The sequence below is a fragment of the Symphalangus syndactylus genome, chromosome 3 (assembly GCF_028878055.3).
Source record: "Symphalangus syndactylus isolate Jambi chromosome 3, NHGRI_mSymSyn1-v2.1_pri, whole genome shotgun sequence".
Taxonomy (NCBI): Eukaryota; Metazoa; Chordata; class Mammalia; order Primates; family Hylobatidae; genus Symphalangus; species Symphalangus syndactylus.
The window spans coordinates 20,557,108-20,578,547 of record NC_072425.2 but is presented as its reverse complement, the minus strand read 5'-3'; the positions used below and the strand labels follow the sequence as shown (position 1 = coordinate 20,578,547).

Genomic DNA, 21,440 nt, shown 5'->3' with positions numbered 1-21,440 from the left:
CAGCGTTTGGTCCTTTGGCGGCACCAGCCAGGACCACTGAGGGCTGAGAACATCTCAGCGCCCAGCACAGACCGCCAGCCCTGGCTTTGCTCTTTTGGGTTGGAGAGCGGCCCCTCCCAGTAATGACAGGTCCCCGCCATTCCCAGCAGCGCCCACCAGCACAGCCTCCCCCGCTTTGTGGACAAAGGGCAGCCTGTGGGGCAGGAAGGAGGGAATCTAGCCTCCCCTGTTCCCCCAGGGGCCTTTATCTATTTTGGCAAAGGCCCTGTGATCAGACGTTTCCGCCCTGACAACTCCCTGCCAAGTGTTCTCAAGCAAGGGAGTCCCAGAGCCCTGCTGAGCCCTACTTCTCTCCTGTGAAGTAGGAGGCAGAGTTCCAGCCCTGTCCCTCTCAGGAAGGCTGGGGATGACAAGGTGAACCCTTCCCATGCCTAGCCCAGGGCCTGGCACATAGTAGGTGCTCAGTCAATACGGAATGAGAGAGAGCATCTTGGAGCCCGGAACGTAAATTTCATCCCACTCTTGCGACGGAGCCTCAGTGGGGCCTCTTGGGAAGAAGAATCTATAGGCATTTCCTTCCCCACGTCCTGAGGACACAGTTAGCTGAGACGACCAGGCAGGGGTGGGGAAGTTGAGTGTGCGCATATAGCATTGGACAGAGGACAGAGGCTGCTAAGCTGCATCTCAAGCATTGATTGGTCACATGACCCATTGAGGAAAACCCACCTAGACTTGGTATCGTGGGAGGGAGGGTAGTGTGCAGGGAGCCCTGGAAGGGAGCCTGGAGAGCTGGGTGCCAGCCCTGGCTCTGCACCCCTTACCAGCCATGTGCAGGTCGTGGCAGTGCCCTGTGGATCCTACTTCCTGAGCCTCCCCTCTGTAGGCTTGATGCCACTGCTGTCATTTCGGACTCTATCCCACAACTCACACGGGGCTTGCCTCGCCTCCAGGCTTTTGCAAGTGCCATGCCCTCTGCCTGGAGTGCCCTGCCCCCATTCCTCCACTCAGAGCTGCTTCCCGTTCTGAGGAAAAATCCCATGCACCAGGTAGACTGCACGCATATTTCCCTGTGTTTCCACACCCTGCTTTGCAGAGCAGCGGGCACCCTGGTTGTAGTTTAAGGGACGCCTGAGAGCCCCATTGAGGATGGAGATTGGTCCCCCTTGCCTGGCACATGGTTGGTGCCCAGCACTCGTGTGTCCATTGAGTGAGCAAATAATGGAATGCCTGGAGGCATGTCACGCCTCTGCTGTGTGGCTTGGTTTCCCCATCTTTAAAATACCAGATGTGGGCCAGGTGCAGTGGCTCCTGCCTATAATCCCAGCACTTTGGGAGGCCGAGGCGGGAGGGTCACCTGAGGTTGGGAGTTCGAGACCAGCCTGGCCAACATTTTGAAACCCTGTCTCTACTAAAAATACAAAAATTAGCCAGGTGTGGTGGCGCACATCTGTAATCCCAGCTACTTAGGAGGCTGAGACACGAGAATCGCTTGAACTAGGGAGGCGGAGGTTGCAGTGAGCCAAGATGGCACCACTGCACTCCATACTGGGCGAAGAGCGAGACTCCGTCTCAAAAATAAATAAATAAATAAAATAAAATACTGGATGCGGACTGGCGGAGTCCTTGGGGATCTGGTGAAACATGAGGCCTCAAGTGAGCGCATTCAGGTCTTTCCTGCTCCCAGGAGTAGAATGGGAGTGTGGCAGCGACCACGCACACGTTTGTTTAATGATTATCCAATGTTGACCCAAAACTATGAACAAAGCTCCAGGGATTTTCTGGGCGTTCAGCACAAAATTCCCAGTTAATGGGTTCCAGTGTCTTAAAAAGGCAGGACTGAGGCGGTTTCTATGGAGCTGTTCTGACTGCAGCTGGGCCCTGTCCTTCCACACCTGCCCCTGCAGGAATTCTCCGGACGCCTGTGGAGGGAAGAATGTGTGTGTCTGGGGTCCGAGACCACATGCACCGCCTGGTGGAACTTTCTCTGCTCTTCCATGTCTGGTGGGAGCTTCCCTTAATGACACAGGATCTGCCGAGATTCATCCCCAACTCCAGGCTGGCACCAGTGTTCAAGCCCCTGCCTCTGCTGTCTCCCAGGTCTTCAAATTTGCACCCCTCTGACTCTGTTTCCCCATCTGCAAAATGAAGGCAGGAATGCCCACCTCATGGGGTGAGCCAGTGGACCCAAATACGTGGTGCAGTAGGTGCCACGGAGTAGTGGCACGTGATTTTGTGGCTCCTGTTAGTGTGAGTATTCCTTACTTTAGAGAGTGGAGGAAAACAGATCAGCAGATTGTTTAAGCCAAAAAATGTCTGTTGTCTGAAGAATTTCATTTTGGAAGGCAAGCCCAGGTTTTGGGTCAGAACCGTATTCCCTCAGGAACGGCACGGTTGAACGTCGAGGCATAGTTTACAGGCTTGGTGACCACTCAAGCCTTTGAGCCCTCCATGCGGGTGCTCTGAGGTCAGACTTTTCGGGAAGCCCTCGCACAGCTGGTCTGCTTGTCGCGTTGGTAGCACCGTTTCCACAGAGCAGGCTCTGTTTGGCTATGAATAGATGTTTTTCTCACTCTTTTCTTGGATGCCTGAATGGCAGGCTCCCTCCTGCAGTCCCAGAGGCCGACCTGCATGTAAAACTCCAAGCAGACATCAGAGTGGGGTCGTCTGTTCCTGCTTGGACTTGAGGCTCCCAGCAAGGCTCAAAGGGCTGGGTCGATGGCTGCCGTGACCCAGGGAGCCTCCCGAGAGTCTCCCAGGCTGTGGTTTCTAAAGGCCACCGAGTGAACTGAAGAAATCAGAGTTCATGGAAGAGGCAGCAGATCGGAGCAACAGCCGAGATCGAGGAGGATGGTTCAGGATCTCCAAACACAGGCCCGCTGGCTCCATGGTGTCCAAGCCGCAGATGCAAAGCCTGTTAGGACAGGAAGGACACGAGACAGCAGCCAGGGCCGGCCGCAGGCGGGAGGGCCGGGCCACCAGCAGTTAGGAGTGTGGCTTCTGGAGCCACACAACCTGGGTTCAGATCCCAGTTTTTCCACCTCTATTGGGCAGCGTACTGTAAGCCTCAGTTTTCGCCTTCTGTAAAACGGAGATAATATTTACCTGTCTCACAAGGCTGTTATGAGGATTAAAGTAAGTTAACATCACTCAAGTGCATAGAACGATGCTGGGTACATACTAAATAAATACAGATAAACTGAGGCCCAGAGAGGGCAAGGGACTTCGCTGTGGTCACTTAGCAAGTCATTGGGGCAGCCAAGGCTGAAACTCATGACTCTTAGTCTCGTGGACAGTTCTCCCCTCCCCGCCCTCCCCCTCAGTCAGACTTTTTCAACACTGCCTTTTGCAAAGGAAATCGCGTGACCCTTCAGCCCACAAGAATTCCGACTGCACAGAATGTCTGAAACCTCTTCGGGCTGGCTGGAGGCCTTGTTGCAATTCTATTCAGCTGTTAGTTCTTTTTCCCCCTCTCTTTCTTTCAAAGCTCTATACGATCCTCCTTTCCCTTCTCCACAAATAGAAAAATTAACCTCTTGACAAAGGAGTTGGAAGACTCGAGTCCCTGCTGTGTGTCCCTGAACCAATCCCCCAGCCTCAAGTTCCCCGGCTGTGAAATGAGAAGATGTCCCCTGTTGACAGGGAGGTGGCCCCACCTGCCAGTCTGTGATTGCCACAGAGACAAGCCAGCCGAGAGGTGCCACCCCGGACGAAGGTCGGGTGAGTGCTGATTAAACAAAATCTGGTGACGCATCCTTCTAAGAAGCGAGGCGAAACCCACCAGAGATGCTGCGTGCTTCTGCCCACCTCCTCGTGTCAAAGGTGATTTGAGTCATCAGACTGGCCTGCACTTTTCTCGCTCTCCTGTTTCCTTGCAGTGCTCCTGAGGCACTCGGGGCTGAGTCCCAGGGGCCAGTCCTGTCCCATCTGCAGGCCCCAGGGCATCAGACCTGAGGGGCCTGGTCACCTTCTGATTTGTGCTGGGTACCCCAGCCATGAGCTCCAGAGGCTGCCAGCCTAGGGTGTGAATCTGTCTCCGAAGCTGTTGACACGAGTAGGGACTTTCCCTCTCTGAGCTTCAGTTTTCTCATCTGTGAAATGGGTGCATGAGTCCTGCCTGGCAGCGTGAGATGAGGTACACAAGCCCTATCCTACTTCACTCCCCTCTTCCTTCCTGCCTGAGAGGCCCTGGCTCACCTGGTATCCAGCTGGGGCACAGCAGGTGTTGATATGTCCAAGTCGTCCCTGGCTGCGGGGGCAGAGGGACAGCTGGCCACACCAGGAAGCCTGGGGATAGACCCTGGGACATCAGGGTCAGGAGCCTCCAGAGTGCAGCCCTCTTGGCCTAGTGATGGGGATCCCTAGCGGAAAGACCTAGGGGCCAGGAGGTCATGGAGACAAGACTCGAACCCAAGATTGGGGCCCCCAGGTCCTCCTGTCCTTTGTTCTGTCTCACTTTCAGGTTACCCTGGCACCAGCAGGGGCCGGCCTGGTTGGGCCTGGGAATTCAGAGATGGGTGCCAAGGTGGGCCTGGAGCACGACGTAGGCAGATGCGGGGCCGAGCCCCACCTTGCTACCCGCTGGTAAGGGGCCTTGGGCAAGTCATGGCCACTCCTGAGCCCCCATCTCCTCATCTCAAAAGTGAACATCATTCCCACTCTTCCCACCTTTCAAGGTTGTCATGAGGCTCCCTACGATAGTGTGGACAAAAGTCACTCTGTAGACCATCAAGAACTGCCCAGGCCAGATGCGGTGGCTCATGCCTGTAATCCTAACACTTTGGAAGGCTGAGGTGGGTGGATCACCTGAGGTCAGGAGTTTGAGACCAGCCTGGCCAACATGGTGAAACCCCATCTTTACTAAAAATAGAAAGACTTGCTGGGTGTAGTGGCGTGCAGGTATAACCCTGAATATTTGGGAGGGTGAGGCAGGAGAATCTCTTGAACCTGGGAGGTGGAGGTTGCAGTGTGCCAAGATCACACCATTGCACTCCAGCCTAGGTGACAGAGCAACACTGTCTCAAAAAAGAAAAAAAAAGAACCGCCCAGAAGAAATGTGTCATGTCACCCTCTGGGGCATTTCTGTATCCCTGTCACCAAGACAGAGTCTGGTATGGAGTAGGTGCTCAGTAAGTTTTGAATAAATGAATGATGAAAGTTACCTATTACATACTGAATGCCACCCAGGGAAATTTCCATAAAGTGTCCTCATCTTCATAGCAACCCCAGGAGTTTAGGTATGGCCCATTTTACACATAAGGAAGCTGAGGCTCAGAAAGTGAAATTACTTACTGAAGGTCACACTGCAAATGGCTGAGGAAGTCAGGATTCACACCTGTCTCTTGAGCCCACGTCCTTTCAGGTGCTCAGGTGCCCACTGGGTTATTTCTTTCCCGGGGTACGCTGGTGAGTGTTCAACAAACAGTTCCGGGACAAGGGAGGTTTGTACACACCCCTGACTTCTAGCATTTGCCAGTTCCCATGGTGTAAAGATTCCCACCATGGCTGATTTCAAGCAACCAGTGTGATATCAGCTGTCTCACAAAATCCCTAGGATGTAACAAGCTGCCCCCACGAGCCAGAAGCCAGCTTAGTGTACCCCCATAAGCCCTCTCCTTTGCACAGCCCCTTGCTCACCCAAGAACAGCCACAGAGTTGGGAGTGTCCCTCGAGGCTGAAACAACAGACTGGAACTAAGCCAGTGGCTTGGGTGGGAGTACTTGTGCCTGTAGAACCCCAGCCCTGTCCACCAGAGGCCGTGGAGCTCCCTGGGGTCTCAAAATCACACAAAGACTTGGTTGGATGGATGAGACCTGAGGATGGATCTGCAGGACCGAGACTGGAATATTAAGTCCTGCCAGCCCCACGATGTGCGATATTCCTGCCAGGCCTGGAGCAGAGCCCTGTAAACGCCGGGATATAATGGACAATAAAAGTCGCTGGAAAATAGTGACTCTCCTAGGACCCCTGTCATCTCTGCCACATGCTGCTTCTGGAACCATGAGCCCTGTGATCATGAGGCACAATCGTCATGTAAATATATAGGGTCTCTCACCAGCCGCAGGCCAAGATTTATTTTATGGAAACAGTGGGGGAGGGGGCCAGCTCAATTTCATTGTCCTGGTAACTTTGTAAAATGCTTTTCCATCACTTCCCAGCTCCTGGAGCAACAGCCGTGCAGCCTCTCTCACCTTCCCAAAAGGGGGGTCCCCAGAGGCCCTGGACGCCTCCTTCCAGGTCCATAGGCCCAAAGGCCTGGTGTCCATAAGGCTGGGGTTCCCTGGAAAGTGGGTTTCTGGAAATACTTCCTGCAGCGATATCGGTGTTGCATGAGTGCTGGTTGTTTATGATAACAGGAATCATAACAGTGGCAGTACCAACATTGATTGATTGATAGATGGATTGATTGATTGAGACAGTCTCACTCCATCACCCAGGCTGGAGTGCAGTGGCGTGACCTCAATTCACTGCAACCTCTGCCTCCTGGGTTCAAGTGATTCTCCTGCCTCAGCCTCCCAAGCAGCTGGGATTACAGGTGCCCGCCCCCACGCCCAGCTAATTTTTTGTGTTTTTATTAAAGATGGGGTTTTGCCATGTTGGCCAGGCTGGTCTCGAACTCCTGACCTCAAGTGATCCACTCACCTCGGCCTCCCAAAGTGCTGGGATTACAGGCGTGAGCCACCCTGCTCGGCCCAGTACCCACATTTATTAAGCTCTTCTGCATACCTGGGCCCTGATAGTCCTGGGCTGGTATTTTACCTGCATGTAAAATACCTCACTTGGTCCTCACGGCAACCCTACAAAATGGGTCCTACTGTGGCTCCCAGTTTATAGAAGAGGGAACTGCAAAGGGATGACCCTGGGACTGGCCCAAGCTCACATGGGCGGATGGAGGCAGCACCAGATTTGCACTCGGGGCTCTCAGACCCCTGAGCCTGCTGCCTCTCCACCTCCCCACAGCCTGGCCTGCTCTTCCCAGATCCAGGACACTGCCTCCCTGGAGCCCCCTTCATTGCCCCACGTTGAAATTAACGGCCCCTTCTGTGATTCAGCAATGCAGTTAAGCACTTTGGGGTTTTTTGGTTGGTGTTTTCTTTTTTGTTTTTTTAGAAACAGGGTCTTGCTCTTTCACCCAGGTGGAGTGCAGTGGCACAGTACTAGCTCTCCACAGCCTTGAACTCCTGGGCTTAAGTGATCCTTCCATCTCAGCCTTCCAAAGTGCTAGGATTACAGGTGCGAGCCACCACGCCTGACCTAGTTAAGCACTTTGACTGGAACCTCCCCCGTCCCCCTGCCCCCCACACCCCACACACACACACTCCATCTGCTCCTTTGCTGAGGGGAAGGTGCTCTGGACACACTGCTGAGGATGTCCAGGTCAGGACTCAGGCCTGCATTCCCATCCAAGCTCTGCCTCTGCAGCCAGGACTCCCTGAGGCTCAGTTTCCTCATCTGTCAAATGGATACACTGTCTGCCTTCCAGGGTTGTTTTGTGATCACACAGGCTGCTACTATCCCTGAAGGATCTGGCCCAGCACCCGACACTGATGGGTGCCCTGGGTGCATGCCCCCATATACACACCTCCATGGCTGTGTGTTGGGGAGCCCAGGAGGCATCCAAGCCACAGCCCCACGTCGCTATGGCTACTATGCATGAGGAAGGGGCTGGAGGGCTCAGAAGTGATCCAGGGTCCAAGAACAAATTCCCTTAGCAATTCCAGAACGAAAAGATCTGGTTTTCTAGTGCCCAGAAATGAACATGTGATTAAATACAGGATCCCCAGTTTAATTTCAGAGCAACCCAGTGAGTCACAGATCCTCTGTCAGCCGTATAAGAAACATCTGCACAAGAAGGGCACTTCCAGACTGTGGAGTCCAACCCACTCATGTTGCAGGTGGGGAAACTGAGGCCCAGAGATAGCCTGTGACTTTCCCAAGACCATGCAGCCCTACGGGAGTCCGGGCTGTATGAGTCCTGGGCCACCAGACCACACACAGCACAGCTCAGAGCACAAGCCAGTCCTGCGGAGCTAAAAGTGGCCACATACTTCCTAAGCCCAACTCCAGGGTTCAGTGAGGATCCTGGTCAGGAGAGCGACACAGGAAGGTGCAGGGGTTGCCATCGTGTGGCCCCAGATGCTGTGATTATGCGCCAGCCCCTTCACACCGTATGGGTGGTAGGACTGGGCAAAGAAGACGCCGCCGCCCGGATGCACTGAGCTGTGCACAGCTGCGTGGAGATTGTGCTGGGGGCTCGCGGTGACTCTCAGGAGGCCCTGGCCTGGCCTATCTGGAGCCTTCTCTGTGAAATGAGGCTGGTAACGGCCACTAGCAGGGTTGTAGGGGACATGGATCTGTGGCCACCTCCTCAACGGGTGCCGCACGCACCAGGTCCTGACTGGGAGTCCAGCCCCCAGGGCCTGTGGATGGCTGGCTTGGGCCCAGCCTCAGCCCCCAAGGGTGCTGGCACCTGGCATGTGCCCGACAGTTGGGGCCAGCTGGTGGGAAGGTGTGTGTCAGGTAGCAGAGCCTGGGTGCCAGGATCTCACTCACGCGTCCTCCAGGGCCTCAGCTGCCGTATGCCTGTGTCAGTCCCAGTGGCGATGAGCTGCAGATGGGGCACAGGGGTGGTTTGCCCGGGGCAGAAGTGGCTCGTTCTGAAAAAGGAAGCAGGCGCTGGCCACGGAGAGCCCCTCTTGGGGACCAAGGGCTGGGGCTGGCCTGCAGAGCCCAGATTCCTCTCACAGACTGGGTGGCGGGGGTCTGTCTGGCCTCTGTGCCCTTGATCCCACGATGTCCTCTACTGGGAATCCCCTTCCCCTTTAGTCCAAACCCTGCTGGTCCTTCTGGGCCACCTCAGGTTTTCTGTCTGTTGTCCGAAGCTCCCCGTGACCTGGCCCAGCCAGAAGCAGCAGCCATAGGTCCTTTCCCTGAGCAGCTTCACGCTCTTTTTGGCTTGTGGATAGCAGTTTCAGTGCCTGCTCCTGGGGACCTGTAAGAACAGGAACTGTGTTTGAGTCATTGCGGGGTCCCGAAGGGAAGACAGGAACACTCCGCGTCCTCTGATCCTGGATCCGCATCCTCGTTTTGGAGAATGCAGGGCCTGAATAAGGATGCAGTAACAATCAAATAACAACCCCACTGATGGGGTATCTGCCATGTGCCCAGCCTGGCCCTAAGCTCTTTCGACTCGTGCGATGTGATGTAACCCACCAGCACCCCAGGCAGTAGATACTACCCTTGTCCCTGTTTTACCCGTGAGAACGCAGGTGCACACAGCTGGGACGTGGCTAAGCCAGAACTTGAACCAGGACTGCCGCCTGCCGGGACTCTCATCTCATGGGCAACCAAGGATGTGGGCCCAGTTTGCAAAGGAGAGAATAGAAAGGGTTAAGCTTTTAAAGGAACAGCAAGGGCCGGGCACAGTGGCTCATGCCTGTAATCTCAGCACTTTGGGAGGCCAAGGCCAGCAGATCACCTGAGGTCAGGAGTTCGAGACCAGCCTGACCAACATGGAGAAACCCCTTCTCTACTAAAAATACAAAATTAGCCGGGCGTGGTGGCGGGTGCCTGTAATCCCAACTGCTCAGGAGCCTGAGGCAGGGAGAATCTCTTGAACCTGGGAGGCGGAGGTTGCGGTGAGCCAAGATCATGCTGCTGCACTCCAGCCTGGGCAACAAAGCGAAGCTCCATCTCAAATAAATAAATAAACAAACAGCAAGAACGGTTATGCTTTTCAGCATGTTGGGGGGCCCCAGTGTGGATAGGTGGGGAGCGAGCACAAGGACCAAAGGAAAGGACCCTTGTCCCTCCCTGAGCCTGCACCAGTCTAATCGGGTGGCGCTGCCTTCAGATTCCAGTCCCTGGTGAGCAGGGGGCTCTGTGGCGGCTGTGACAAGTTCCATTCGCCTTGGAGGTGGCAGCCGGAGCTATTTTTAGAGCAGCGCGTGGTGGGGGAGTTTCCTTTTGGTGGTGTCTGGGGACTGGAGTCTTGGGAAGGGGAAGTCCCATGCGGAGACAGAGGCCCTTCTTCCTGCACCCACCCCAGCCGAGAGAGGCCACCCAGCTCCCTGGAGGCCCAGGCACCTCATGTCTGCCCTCAACCCAGAGTGGAGCAGACCTTCCCTGGAGCTTCTCAGGAGCCACTTCAAAAAGGTTCCCAGACTTTCTCTGCCTCCTGCTATGGGAACCGCTTGCTCTCAGGGGTGTGTCCAGCGAGGGATGGAGAACCAGGCCCCAGGGACCTCCAGGGCTGGGGCTCCAGGGACCTCGACCTGGCTGCACCTCTGCCACCCACCACTGGCTCAACGACCTGCTGGTGGGGCTTCCCATTCGGCCAGTCCCACCAGCCTGGCAGGACCTTTGCCACTAGCCTGGGACAGGGGTGGCTGCTGATGGCTGGTTTCACATTGAGTAATCCCCGGGCTTGGCCAGAACTTCTGAGTTTCCAGGGAAGCAGAAAAAGCAATTCTTTCTCTAGGGTCGGTTTTGTCTGCCCCTTCTTGCCTGTAGGAAGGAGAGAAAATTAGGGGAGGCCAGGGGCTTGAAAGCTTTCCCTGCATGGAGGCCACTGGATGGGATTCTAGATGCTCACCTGGGACCCAGGGTGAGCTTTTTACAAACACCGAAGCCCTCCAGCCCCCGGGGCTGTTCACTTGGTCCTCCTTCCGCTGTCGGTCAGCAGGGTAGTAGCTGCGGTTCTGCTCTGAAATCCATCCCTTCCCTTAAGCCCCAGCCTCTCCCCAGTGGCCCCCCTGGCATGAGTTGGTCTGGGGGGCCAGGCTTCTCCCTCCTGGCCTCAGGTGTTTCTGTACTGAGTCAGCAACCAGTTACCCAGCCTCTCCTCTGCCACCTGCTGGGGCCATGGAGAGAGTGGTTTAGTCTCTACCCTCAAGGACATTTCCATGTTCAAGGAGAGGAAGACACATGAATTAGAGACAGCACGGGGGAGCAGGCTGTGGAGCTGGGAGTGACTGGCCCTAAGCTCTTTCAACTCGTGCGATGTCGTGTAACCCACCAGCACCCCGGGCAGTAGATACTTCTGCATGTATCCAGAGGAGAGGCTGGGTAACTGGTTGCTGACTCAGTACAGAAACACCTGAGGCCAGGAGGGAGAAGCCTGGCCCCCGAGACCAACTCATGCCAGGGGGACCACTGGGGAGAGGTTGGGGCTTAAGGGAGGGGATGGATTTCAGAGCAGAACCGCAGCTACTACCCAGCTGACCGACAGTGGAAGGAGGACCAAGTGGAACAGCCCCGGGGGCTGCACGGTGAGTCCAGGAAGGCTGCCTGGAGGAGATGCCCAGGAGAGAAGTTTGCTGGGAGGCAGCTCGTTCCAGGCAGGAGGAGCAGAGCCTGCCAAGGCCTCGAGGTGAGAGCAAGATCATTTCCCAGGCAGGCAGGGGTCTCTGGGATGGTGGGCCTGCTAGTGGGCCTGGGACTCCTAGAGTGAGACCGCAGCTTTCCCCAGCTGCATTGTGGTCGCCAAGGATCACCTCAGGCAAATGATTAAAATGCAGACTTTGGAGAGGGTTGGATCTGAGTTCAAAATCAGGCCATGCTGCTTATCAGCTGCATGAGCTCGACAAGTCATTTAACTTCTCTGCACCTCAGTTTCTTCATCTGTAAAAGTGAAGGGCTTGCAGACCTCACAGCAGGGATGTGCTGAGCTGCTGCCTGCAGTGCCCGACACAGAGGAAGCACTCAGCAGATCTCAGCCTCATCTTCAGGGAGGCTGGGAGCGGACCCAGCCTTGACCAGGTCCCGGAGTCAAGAACCTTCTGGGCAGAAGCCAAATGCTTTGTTGCTCCTTTAACTGAGAGACAAGATGTTTACAGCTTCTGCATTTTTTTTCTTCCAGAATTGGGTTTTATTACCCCAGGAGGAAGTGAAAGGTGATTGGAATGCTCCTCGATTTTCGAAAAGGCGCTGGGAACGCTGCAGTGTGCAGCCCAGTTGGTTTTGAATAGCCAGTGACTTTTGTCTGATCTGTGACCACAGGGATGCCGAGCCCTCAGCAGAGGTTCCTTGGGGTTGCAGGAGGGTGGGAAGAGCCCCCTCCACCTACTAGTCAGAGATTCATTCTGCCAGCTCCCCCTGGGTGCCCACTTTTCACTGGGCCCTGGGTGAGGCACTGGAGGTTTAGAGATGACCGCAAAGGTCAGTCCCTGCCCTTAAAGGCTGGCAGAGGAGGCAGACATGGTGACAAAGGAAGCAGTTTGTGTCCTCAACAGCCCACCTTTAGGGAGAAACCTGTGTAGATGCCACCAGATGGGAAAGGGAAGAAGGGGCCTTGGTGCCCCCTGGCTGCCCACTGTGTGCTCACAGAGTCCTCGCAGCCTCCCTGCAAGCTCAGGCTGTTTCTTTTTGTGGATGGGGACGTTTAAGGCTCAGGGAGGGGACGGGACTTCCCCAAGGTCCCATAAGAAGTGCCAAGACTATGGCCGGGCGTGGTGGCTCACACCTGTAATCCCAGCACCTTGAGAGGCCAAGGTGGGAGGATCACCTGAGGTCAGTAGTTCGAGACCAGCCTGACCAACATGGCGAAACCCCATCTCTACTAAAAATACAAAAATTAGCTGGGCAAGATGGTGTGTGCTTGTAATCTCAGCTACTCGGGAGCCTGAGTAGTGTGTTAGTTCCCCCCTGCCAGCCAGTCTGCCTGGGCGTGGTAGTCCTTCCAGCCCCTGGGCTTGTGCTAAGTTTCTTTCTGTAATTGCTCCATCTGGCTGGTCTGAGAAGCAGGTTCAAATGGCAGGAGAATCGCTTGAACCCAGGAGGCGGAGGTTGCAGTGAGCAGAGATCGCGCCATTGCACTCAAGCCTGGGCGACAAAGCAAGACTCCATCTCAAAAAAAAAAAAAGTGCCGAGATGAAGGAGGGCCAAGAGATCTGGTCCTGGTGGATGAGTGGGACTTTGCTCATTGAGAGGCACCGATGGGTCTTTAGTCCAAGGCTGGTGCGTGGAATGACGTGGAAGGACAAGGGTGCTGTGTCACTGGGGAGGGGGACCGCTCATTTAATATGGCTGCATGCAAGGCCTGGGGGATGTTGGGGGCAAATGCATGAGGGCAGGCTCATGTCAGGTGGTCAGGGAATGGCTTGCCCCGGTGTGCGGACCTTTTGCTGTGGAGTTTCGGGAAAGATCAGCAGGTTCAGGCTTGTGTGTTAGGAAAACCTTTCCGTGGTGGGCTGGAGGTTGGGCTGGAGGGGAGTGTGGAGGCTGAAGGTAACTGTAGGGACCCAATGAGGAGGGACAAGGCCAGCACAGGGTGGGGGCCCTGGGGTGAGTGAAGACATTTGGAGGAAGAATGGGTGGGACTGGATGAAGACCAGGTGTGGGTCCTGGGGGAGGGCGAGGCATCCGGAGGCTACAGTGGCCCTGTTTCTGGGTGGACACCGTGTGGCCCCCAGTCAGCTGGCCTCCTGATCCTGTAGGCCCACCCTGGGGGAGGCCCCACCACCCCGAGGAAGGGGGCAGAGGGGAACCTGTCTTCATGGCCACCTTCCAGGAGTGGCTCATGGTCCTGCATCCCTGCACCTTAGAGCAGCCAGGCTTCCGCTGTCATGGAGCTGCAGAATCTGGGCAGGATGCATGGCTTTGCAGGTGGAGAGCTGGGGTGAGCATGAGGGAACACAGGACCCGGCCGGAAACCAGACACCATCTGTGGCTTGTCCCCTCCAGCTCGACAGGCCCCCATGACTCTGGCCTGAGATCGTGCTGCTTCCTGTCAAGTGATGAATGGGCAACGTCTGCTTATCCTGAGACCAGACAAGAAGGGGGGCTGGGGCTGGGGAAGGGCCCAGCAGCCAGAGCCACAGCTCTGGGCCAGAATTCATTCATTCAGTCATTTATTCACACCCTCTTCCAAGGCAGTTTGGACCAAGGCAGACTTGGTTTCGAGTGTCAGTTCTGCCTGCCGCCTGCTGTGTGACCTGGCACCCGTCACTCAACCTGTCTGAACTTTGGTTTCTCCTCTGAACAATGTGGATCATAGCGGCGCCCGCCTAGGGGTCTGTAAGTGTGAACGAGGTACAAGCGGCACTGGGTACCTGCCTGGTGCATGTGTGATGCACACTGTGTTGGCGGGGGCTGTTATTCTGGTGCTCCCTGCCAGCCAGTCTGTCTGGGCGTGGCATTCCTTACAGCCCCTGGGCTTGCGCTGAGTTTCTTTCTGTAATTGCTCAGTCTGGCTGGTCTGAGAAGCAGGTTCAAATGGCAGCTCTCTCCACTGTGTGGACTCAACTTTGGCAAGCCATGTTTCTCCTTGGAGCCTTAGTTTCCTCATCAGCAAAACGAGGGTGATGGTACTTTGCAGGTTTCTTGGGAGATGCCATTTCACCCGTGGATGTTGGCTGATGTTGAAGTTGGTCCAGCCTTGACCCAGCCAGTGGCCAGTGCAGTGAGCTGTCCTTGTTGGGCCTCCGATCTCCAGCCCCCTGGGGCATGTGTCGGGCAGTGGAGCCTCTGCAGGCTGGCTGAAGGCCCCAGGCAGTGGGCATCCATCCTAGGCTCCCACCACCAGGAGCCAGCTGGACCAACAGACATCGCCCCTGGTGCTGGCACTGGTGCTGCCAGTACCATTCTCTCGGGGTAGAGAGAAACCTGTGTGTGCCTGAGTGTGAAGCCACGGGGACGGCTTCCTGCTTTAGGGAAAACAACCTGTGAAGCTGTCCCCTCGGCTGGAGGGACAGAGGAGGGGCCTTGCTCAGGGAAACTGCGGGGGAGTACAGTGTCTGGCCAAGGCTGACCTCCAAGGCCAGGAGTGTGGTTCTCCCTGGGCTTGGCAACAGCTGTCAATCTGGGAGCCACAACTGCCTTTGCCACCTCTACCCTCTGCTTCAGTGGACAGAATGAGAAAGAACGAGCCTGGTGGACATTAGATGACCCCTGACCATGCCTGTGCACGTGCACACACAGGAGCAGAAGAGGCAGGCAGGACACACACTGTTACCACCTCCGGGGTTCAGAGCAAGGAGAGGTGTAAGATCCAGTATATGAATGCACTTCCATGGACTCCAGTACACATGGACCCTTGCAAGCTCATGCCCCCAGACCTGCTCCAAGCAGGGTTCTTGGACAGAGCCCTCCTAGTGTCTGAGGTCATGCTTCACTGGCCAGGCCACGATGAGCCACCAGTCTCCATGAAGTGTGGCATTTGACAGGAGGCACAGGAGGGACTTCCCCCTAGGTGAAGTTTCCAAAAATTCAGAGGCAAGGGCCGCATGACAGCCTTGGTCAGAAAGGCCACTTGGAACCTCAGAGCCAGCCCATTACAGCAGCCGATCCCTTCCAGCAGATGCCTGGATTAAACCCAAGCACTCATGTCTCCCTAGGGTCACAGCCCACGTTCGTGAGAGCCTCATCCATGGCCAGGCAGGGTGCGGCACAGCAGCTGGCTTTGCAGAGGCAGCCACGGCTCACGTAGATGATGAAGACATTTGCTCCAGAGCAGTCCTAAAGAGGCCATACAGCATAGGACATAGAGCAGCGATCTTGGGTCCAACAGCCCCAGCTGTGTCACTTACCAGCTGTGTTACCTGGGGCAGGGATGACCCGGGACAAGTCCCTGCCTCAGGCCCCGTGTCTGTCGTATGGAGGTGATCACTCCTCCATTGTACAGCGAGGGTTAGCTTCAATAGCTAAATAGCCTCATAGCTAAAGCCTCAGAGGTCCCTTCCCATGTGCCAGGCTCTGTGCTAAGGAGTTTACAGTGACCCTAAGAGGAAGATCTGACTGTTAGCCCATTTTCCAGGTGAAGAAACTGAGACGCAGCATGGTTAGATGAAACCTGGACTGCCGCAGTCCAGCTCCCCGGCTCCCCGCCGGCCTCACTGAACTCTGAGGCTCCTCCCAATCTGGTCCCTCGGTGCCTGGGGACACACAGCACGCAGCAGCCTATTGTTGTTCAAAGCCAGGAACCTGAGCTGGGAAGCCTCTCTGTGCAGCCATCCACAGTGCCTTGCAAATGTAGGGCCCTTGCTTGCTTGAGGCAGAAGAAAAGCCCTCTTTGAGGTGGTGTTCAGTGTGGCCTGCGGCTCTGGGTCTTGCATTCCATGGATTTTTGGCCCCTGACTTGGGCTTGGCAGCCACTACCTCATTGTTCTGCAACTTGGCAGGAGCCGCGGGATCCCGGGGACGGGCAGTCCCCATTGTTACCCAGAGGTGCCTGCACGCATGTGCTAAGGGTCTTTTCCCTGCTCCCTGTGGCTGGTCCTTCCACGTCCCCTTTGCCTTGGTCTTTCTGCATCTGAACCCCGTAAGAAGCAGTTTCTGGCAGGAACTTCTGGAGCAAAGGGCTTGGGTTTCTGTTGGGGTGTGGACCAGTAGAACAAAATGCCCTAAAATCCAATACCCATGGAGAGCCCCAAGAGGCAGTGGATTCCTTGGAACAAAGAGGGATTTTAGAGTCACTGAGATCTGGATTTGAATCCTTTCTCTGCAGCTTATTAGCCTAATGGCATCGAGCCTCTTTTCCTCTGAGCCTCGGTTTCCCCATCTATAAAATGGGTCTACCAACAGCCCCGAGGATGAATGGGAAAGACCTGGCCCACATGAACCCTCATCCCTTCCTTTCTCCCTTCCTCCTTCTCCCCGCGCCTCCCCGCCTCCTTCCCCTCAGCAGGGACCCTCTCTGGCTCTCGGTGGGCAGAGGTTTGCAGAGTCCTCCGTGGCTGCTGCTTTCCTAGAACAAGGAACATCAACACCCGCAGGCCCCTCCCTGGAGGCTAACGGTGCCGCAGGTTCCATTAGGTTCTGGACAGAGCAGCTCGTAATGACTGGGGTTTGGCAGCAAAGGCAGTGTAGATGGTGGTGCTGCATCAGCTTGCTGTGGTCAGTGGGGCAGAGTCTCCAGGGGCTCCTGCCCCTGGGGACCCTGTGGAGGAAATGGGCCCTTGTGGTCCGCCAGCCCTGAGATCACCCCTGTGCATCAGCTGCACAGCCCCATTCTGGGTGGAGCCAGCTGGAAAGATGATGATGTTGCCGCGTAAGAACCTGTGGGGAGTGCAGTGCCGTAGTTTTGGACAAATATGCAGTTGTTGGTTCAAGTCCTGGCTCCTTTTGTCTGTGATCCATGGGACCCGGGCAAATCTCTTAACCTCTTCGTGCTTCAGTTTTCTCATCTGTGAAATGGGACCATAATAGACCTTACCTCATGGGGTTGTTGACAAAATGAGATGGGCTAATAGAGGTGAAGAGTGTAGGGCAGGGCCCAGCATGATCAGGGCCCTGCAATTATTAGCTCTTACTCCCGGTCCCCCTTGCACTGTTCCTGGAGCCCTGCCCATGTGAGGCCACAGGTGAGCTCCTGAGAGTGTGCAGACCATGGCCTCTGGCCGCAGCTGTTGGAGAATGTGGTCAGCGCCATGTTGGGAGGGCAGGAATGACATTCCCAAGCACCTGCTAGGCTCCTCCCCAGTGGGATTTGCCCAAGGTCTCAGCTGGTGAGTGACAGGGTTGGGATTCCACTGTCACAGTTTCCAGTACATGGAAGGCCCCGGGGCAGGTGGGCAAGTAAGCCGATGTGTGCATGGGTCTCGCAGGGGTGACCTGTGGGCCGAGCCTGGTGCCTTCTGAGATAAAGATGGAACCTTCTCACTGAAGACAGTTATCCACTCTTTCCCTAGAGGTCTCCCTAAGGGCAGAGGACGGTGAACATGTCACCCCGGGAGGTTCTGGGGGTACAGCCCGAAGCAGCTGCAGAGCCTGCAGGAGGCTCGGTTTTATCTTCAAATTCATGCGCATTTTACATTCTGCTCCCTCTCATATTCCCCCCTAACAAAGACGCCTGGGAAGGGTGCTCATGTTTATCTGTTTATCCTGGGGCTCTTCATACCCTGGGTCTTCCACTGTGTCACCTGGGGATGTCACCTGCGCTCCAGTGCAGGAACTCGGCACAAATGGTGGAGACACTGAGGGTGCCACGGTCCCATCTGCATTTGAGGGCTTGGCAGGGAGAGCACTGAGCGCTGGGAGACCCAGGTGGGGAGATGAGGCCTGCGCTGAGGCAGAGGCAGGGGTGAGGAGGGAAGAGGCAGGTGCACCCATAATGCCCCTCCATGTGACACTGATCTGACAGTGCTCTGTGTGCATAGACTAAAAAGACAGCAAGAGACGTACTGATTGATCTTTCCACACTAGGATGAACCACATCAAATGGCCAAGTCTGTGGGTCAAAGTTGGTTTTCTGCAGCTTCCCAAGCAGGAGACTGCATGAGCCAGGCTTGGCAGGACTTGCAGCCAGCAAGGGCCCCCCTGACCCTGAGTTGGGCGTGTTCTGCAGTCCATACCATCCGCTTCCCTGTAGTCTCACGTCCTGTCATCTATCTTGAGAGAGCAGGTTTACCCCAGAACAGTCTGTGGAAGGTGTGGGGCAGGGAGGGGAGCTGGGCCGCCCTAAGGACACAGAGGGAGAAGGGTGCTGGGAGCCAGCCTGCAAGTTCTGGGGAGCCTCAGGGTGCCTTTGAGGGCACAACTTGGGAGGCCAAGCTCAGCAGGCGAATTAGGGTTTGGTGGACATCCTTTGACATGTCAAAGGGTGTCACAGACATCCCTGGAGCCCGAGAGGTCTGGTCGGCCAACCACTGTAGCTGGAAACCGACTACAGTGGGGAGGAAGGAAGAGTGACTTGCACCCTGAGACACAGTGACCGGACCTCTAGGAGCTGGCTGTGACAGCCCGGCGGGTGTTGATGCCTTTCCCACCTCCTGGAACACCCTCTTGTTAATGGGGGCGTGGGTCTACCTGGGAGGGAGTGGCAGGTCTGCTGGCCCAGCAGACCGGGGGAAGACTCTTGGTTTGGAATTTGACTGGGGCATAGGTGACCAGGTGAGACAGCAGGAGGAGGGGTCTGTCTGGAGAGAGATGACATCTTTGGCTGGGTCCTCCAGAAGCCAAACCTGAGATGGGGATATGTAGGCATGGGATTTATGAAGTGCCCCTGGGGGAACCACTCAGGGAGGAGGGAGGGCAAGGCCAGGAATGGGCAGGAGACGGACCAAAGGTTCCTTCTGAGACAAAACCCGCTGACCGCGCCGGGGGCTCTGGGGTGCGAGTCACATCTCGGAGGGCCCCGAGCTGAGACAGGGGACTGGCTTTCATCCTCACCCCCTCAGCTGTTGAATAAGGGCCACTGCAGGGGGGCCCTCCATTCCTCAGGACTTCTGGCTCTCCAGGGGTACAGCTGAACTGCTCCAGGAGCCTAGGCCAGGCCTCAAGGGGTTCTGCCTAGCATGTTGTCACACGAGAGGTGCCCCTCGGGACATCCAGGGCTTGTCTGGGAAAAGGAGCAGCGGCCAGAAACAGGGGCCCCATCACGTGCGTGATCTAGTCCCTTCCATGCACACCACGTGGGAGCCCTGCCACGCAGGAGGTGCTGCAGAAATGCTTGTGGGGCGAGCGCAGGTCTCTCCTCCCCGGGAGGAGGAGGGCTTTTCCCCTGGCATCAGGAAGCATCCCGGTGGCTGGGTCACGCAGCTTCTGTGCACATAACCTCAGACCCTGCCCCAGAAGCACTTGTCTGATGGGGGAGGCCGGAGGCTAAAATACTGGGGGAGATGCTCAGATGGCCTTGAGCTCAGGACTGGACACATAGTGGATGCTTAACCAGGGACATGTGGCTGCTGTGACTACCTATGACCAGCATCTCTGACTCTCCCAGGGCAGCCCAAGCCTTGGAGGCTGAGGGGGGCTGTTCCTTTGCACAGAGGTCTAAGTAGGACGGCAAACAGGACCTCTTGGCCCTGGCCTTCCCTGTGTCACACGTGTGGTGCACCAGGGCCCAGCCAGGACAAGGACGTAGGTTCCTTTCCACAACAGCTGTCTGCAGCCTGACCCAGGCCTTTCTCTTCTGAGCACCCAGGCTGCCAGCATGGGTATAGGTGGGGGGTAACAATGGGGGATAGGGGTACAGAACTGCTCCCCAAGAAGCAGGGGCAGTGCTGTGGAAAGAACAAGCCTTTGAACTCCAGCAAATATGGGGTTGAATCCGGTGTCTTCCTTCCTGGCCTTGGGGGCTGCTGATGGACGTTTCTGTGCCTGGAGCCTCTTCCAGTGGGGATAATCCTAGTGACTTAGGACAGTCTAAGAGAAGGAGACTGTGTCACCGGGGGTGTCAAGTTGTAGCCTGCCACTTCAGAGCTGGGTGACTGTGGGCAAATTACTGAACGGCTTTGCACCTCAGCTCACGCATCTGTAAAATGGGATGAGCGGAAGTCCCTCCTCCTTCTGAGGGTCTCAAAGAGAAAGTGAACAAGCTGCTGTTTTCTGTTGCAGCTCGTGCCCTCGTGAGGCTGGCATGCAGGATGGCAGGACAGCCCGGCCACATGCCCCATGGAGGGAGTTCCAACAACCTCTGCCACACCCTGGGGCCTGTGCATCCTCCTGACCCACAGGTAAGCCCCTTACCTTTGTCTGCAGCACACTGAAGAGTTCCCAAGGAATATAGATCCCTGAGCCTCCTTTGTCCAAACTCCTACTGGTGGAAACCCTTCAGCTCCCTGAAACAGAACCTCTTCTTGAATGCTCGCAGTGATGGGGAGCTCACTACCAAATCTAGTGAGCTCATCATTGAATTCAGTAATACTCAGAGAAGCCTCCTCTGCCAAACTCTAGGCTGGGACCCTGGACCCTGATCCTGCCCCTGGAGTGTTCCAAGTGGATGGAACAGCTTTATCTCAGGGATCAGCATGGTTGGAAGGGTACAGAGGGTGCTGTGGAGGCCCTGAGAACAGCGAGGGACTCAGAGGAATGGGCTGACTGTACTGTGGGGTCAGAAAATTCTTTCTTACAGTGAGCCAACATTGCCTCCCATTTTGATCTTAACTGTGTTTCAGCCCCCTTCAGTCTCTTCTAGAACCAGCAGAGTTTGGGAGAACACTGGCTTCTTAACGCCTGCCTCACGCTCTCTGTAGATACCTTGGAGAGCCAGGCAGCCTTCAGGAGCTTTTCTGAAGGTGACTTCTAGGTTTCTGAACTGCCTTGTGCACCCCATGCTGCCTGGGCCTGGCACGCCCTCTCTGACCCCTCTTCCAAGTCAGTGCAAATGCTGCTCCCTCTGGGGAGACCTCCACTTCCACCCTGCTGTCTGCACTGGGCTGCCCGCACACCTGTGTCCACACACCTGGGCGATGCCCGTGATCACATCTCACTGGGGCACTAGTTCCTGGGTCTGCCTCACTTTCTAGACAGCTCCCCTGGAGCGGGGCTTTGCTGGTGGGACAATCCCACACCGGGCACAGAGGGGCCCTGCATGCTCGCTGAGTTCAGGAACTGTGGATGTGTGTGTGGTGTACCCACGTGGGACGGGGCTGTGTGCAAGACACACTCAGGTCCGCTCTTAGGGAGCACACAGCCTCATGGGAGAGAAAGATAAGGAACTGAGCAGAAGAACCTTGCGGGCCTAGGGAGCCCAGCAAGGCACCTGATCTGGGGCCAGAGAGGCT

At 56.0% G+C, this 21,440-nt stretch overlaps 1 protein-coding gene across 6 annotated transcripts in view; it reads left to right on the top strand.

Annotated features, from left to right (window-relative positions):
- Positions 1-21,440, top strand: part of NEK6 (NIMA related kinase 6) — a 103,133-nt gene that overhangs the window by 25,857 nt on the left and 55,836 nt on the right. For 4 of the 6 annotated variants that reach the window (XM_055271143.2, XM_055271140.2, XM_055271144.2 and 1 more), the window contains exon 2: positions 20,272-20,390. In XM_055271143.2, coding sequence (XP_055127118.1) covers positions 20,272-20,390 — 119 coding nt within the window. Of the gene's footprint in view, positions 1-10,482; positions 10,604-10,923; positions 11,369-20,271; positions 20,391-21,440 lie in introns of those variants that run through there. The other 2 variants (XM_055271142.2, XM_055271141.2) reach the window with 2 other exon arrangements.